Genomic DNA, 3,291 nt, shown 5'->3' on the forward strand with positions numbered 1-3,291 from the left:
TCTCCTCACTTTGTTTTTTCTTTGCTTTCCCACTGCTATTGCTTTATTTTAAGCCCTCTTGCATGGACTTGTGCAGTAGCATGCTAACTGATCCTTCCTGCCTCCAGTCCCTCCCTGTTCAAATACATCTTATACAAACCTGATAAATCTATCCCTTTATAACAAAAATTTTATTTCCCTCTCTAAGCCACTCAAATGTCTTTACCATACAGGAAACATGGATTAAATCCTTTAGCTAAGGCCCTTATCAGTATGGTACCAAACTTACCTTATTGTCTATTCAAGGAGCCCACCATAGACATTTTACTACAGTCATACTGAAGTTTCTTTCCCATTTCTAATAACCCTATTCTTGTTCATGTCTCATTATCTTTCACAACCATATCTCTCAACTTAGAATGCCCCTTCTACCACATGTCAACTGGAAAAATTCTTTTACTTTTAGACACAACTCAAATATAATCCTCTCTGAAATCTCCCCTTCTTTCCCAGACACAATTAACAATGAATTCCTCTCCATTCAAATAGCATTTCGTGTGTGTGTGTGTGTGTGTGTGTGTGTGTGTGTGTATTTTTATTATACCCTTTAACCACTCTCCTTGAGGGTAACAGCTAGACACAGTATAGAGTAGGTATCAACAACAGCTTATTGAATGAACAAACAGTTGAATGGCAACTTCACCAAGTCTCAATTTTTTAATCTATTGATTTGGAAGAGTTATAAATGATTTTAAATAGCCTTTCCACCTCTAAAATCTCATGTCTATAATAGTTAGACACATTAATTTAAACCAGATGTGATATTCATTTTACAATGAACAGACCTGCCTCTCTCAATGTTATAAGAATATTTTAGAGTGTAGCAGAGAAATAACTACATGTTTATAGGTAAAAGTACCTGGCAATAGTAATAGTGAGGATAGATCTGATCTCACAAAAAATGTTTTGAGAATTGAACAAAACACTTCATGTAAAGTGGTTATCATAATCTGTGGCATATATTTAAGCTCTCAATCAATGTTAACTTTGGTTATTTAAAAAAAAATACCTGGCAGCCTTTTTGTGAATTCAACGAGAATCTGTATATGATTGGTAGCCATTTCAGTTAAAATGAGAAAATTTTCTTCTGCACTGAATTCTTCTTTTAACTAAATTTTAAGAAGAAAGTAAATGATTAGTAAATAGATAAGAAAATGATAAATCAATATCAAATCATTAGACTAAAGAAAAACTAGATTTAGAAAATAAGATTTAAAGACCCAGCTCATAGTTTTCAGATCTTTGGAGAGCAGTTACCATTACCAAGATAGATGTGAGATTGCTTACTCTTTGTTTAATGCTGATAAGAGTTTAAATGTATAACTTAAATTCTCATCTCTAATCATTTCAAAGTGATATATTCATATATAAATTCCACCTTCAAAGTAATAAAAGCTTAAGAAAATATTAACTTCAAAGTCATGTATTTTCAGATATCATACATACAATTTTGTTTGTTATTTCCTGAGGCATCCTCTGTTTGCTATATGAATCCATAATATAATGTAGAAGATTCTGTTGATCTGGGGTGAGTTCAGTTTTCTCCTACACTGGCAAGAAAATAAAAGATGTTAGGGAGGGTGGTTGTGAGGCATTGTTTCTACATGTGCATTTATCTGGAGTGAACTAATAATAGAAATCACTGGAAAAACCCTAAATAAGCAGAAACTATGAGCTCTAATATAGCGTGTAACTCTTTCTTTGTCTCCTTGGGAAAGTCATATCACATTTCACTAAATTCGTTCCAAGTTGCTCATTTTCCTATCCATAAAATAAGGGTAACAAAATATTCCTTTCATGTATTTATTAGGAATAAACAATAGTCTGGATATAAAGTATATTGAGCCCATTCATATAGAAGGTCAGTGAACATTCAAGGTTTAATCATAACTAATAAAATGTTCCAGCATAGTGTGAACACTGTGAATACTATATTCATGTAGATTTACTATTCCACATGAATACTCTTAGAATATGGCCCATGGACCAAATCCATCTGGTTTTGTAAATACAGCTTTATTGGAACACAGCTACACTCCGTTGTTTATGTATTGTCTATGCTGCTTTTGCACTAAGACAGCAGAGTTGAATAGTTGTGATAGAGATCACGTGGCCAAAGCCTATAATATCTGGCCCTTTACAGAAGTTTGTTGACTCCTAAAATAGAAAATCAACAATCTGGACAATTCAGGCCTCATCTCTTTCCCCCTTAATAGTCTCTTTTGAAAAGTGAGAACAATTACATCAACTCTTTGCTTCCTTACACAAAATGTTACTGATTAAACACTACGGCAAAATAATACCTTTATATAAAATTATTTTTTCTGAAATGAATACAAAATAATATGTTTGAAAAACTAAATGTGGATAAAATTTTTTTGTAAATAATGTAATAAATATTGAGAAGGGTGTGCCTTGGACAATCATGGCTCATTGGTTTTTCAGCTAATAGCAAATTAAAATTCCACCAAAGTTTCAGGATACAGAATCAGTAGCATTTCTATACACCAATAATGATCTAGCCAAGAATCAAATTAATAAGGCAATCTCATTTACAATAGCTACAAAAAAATACTTAGAAATATATTTAATTAAGGAGGTGAAAGATCTCTACAAGGAAGACTACAAAAAACTGATGAAAGAAATTGTAGATGACACAAATGGAAAAATATCCCATGGTTGTGGATTGGAAGAATTAATATTATTAAAATTACTACACTTATCTATAGGTTCAATGTAATCTCTATCAGACTACCAACATCATTCTTTGAAGAATTAGGAGAAAAAAATTCTAAGTTCATACGGAACCAAAAAAGAGCCCGAATAGCAAAAGCAATGTTGAGCAAAAAGAACAAACCTAGAGGCATCACATTGCCTGACTTCAAATTATACTACAAGGCTATAGTAAACAAAGCAGCATGATACTGGTATAAAAGTAGACACATAGATCAATGGTACGGAACAGAGAACTCAGAAATAAAGCCACATACTTACAGCCAACTGATCTTTGACAAAGTTGACAATAACATACACTGGAGAAAGGACACCCCTTTTAATAAACACCTGGAAAAACTGGATTGCCATATGCAAAAAACTAAAACTGGACCCTTATCTCCCACCATATACGAAAATCACCTCAAGATGAATTAAAGACTTGAATGTAAGACCTGAACCTATAAAAATACTAGAAGAAAACCTAGGGAAAACTCTTCTGGACATTGGTCTAGGCAAAGAATTCATGACTAAGACCTC

General features: G+C 32.8%; 1 protein-coding gene across 4 annotated transcripts in view; it reads right to left on the minus strand.

Moving 5' to 3' along the window:
• Window positions 1-3,291, minus strand: part of NR1H4 (nuclear receptor subfamily 1, group H, member 4) — a 77,524-nt gene that overhangs the window by 17,173 nt on the left and 57,060 nt on the right. For all 4 annotated transcript variants that reach the window (XM_012664056.1, XM_012664055.1, XM_012664053.1 and 1 more), the window contains 2 exons: window positions 1,486-1,584; window positions 1,049-1,148 (listed from right to left, as the gene is read on the minus strand). In XM_012664056.1, coding sequence (XP_012519510.1) covers window positions 1,049-1,148; window positions 1,486-1,584 — 199 coding nt within the window. The remainder of the gene's footprint in view (window positions 1-1,048; window positions 1,149-1,485; window positions 1,585-3,291) is intronic.

This window comes from Propithecus coquereli, unplaced genomic scaffold (assembly GCF_000956105.1).
Source record: "Propithecus coquereli isolate 6110/MARCELLA unplaced genomic scaffold, Pcoq_1.0 Scaffold85, whole genome shotgun sequence".
In the NCBI taxonomy this organism is placed as follows: Eukaryota; Metazoa; Chordata; class Mammalia; order Primates; family Indriidae; genus Propithecus; species Propithecus coquereli.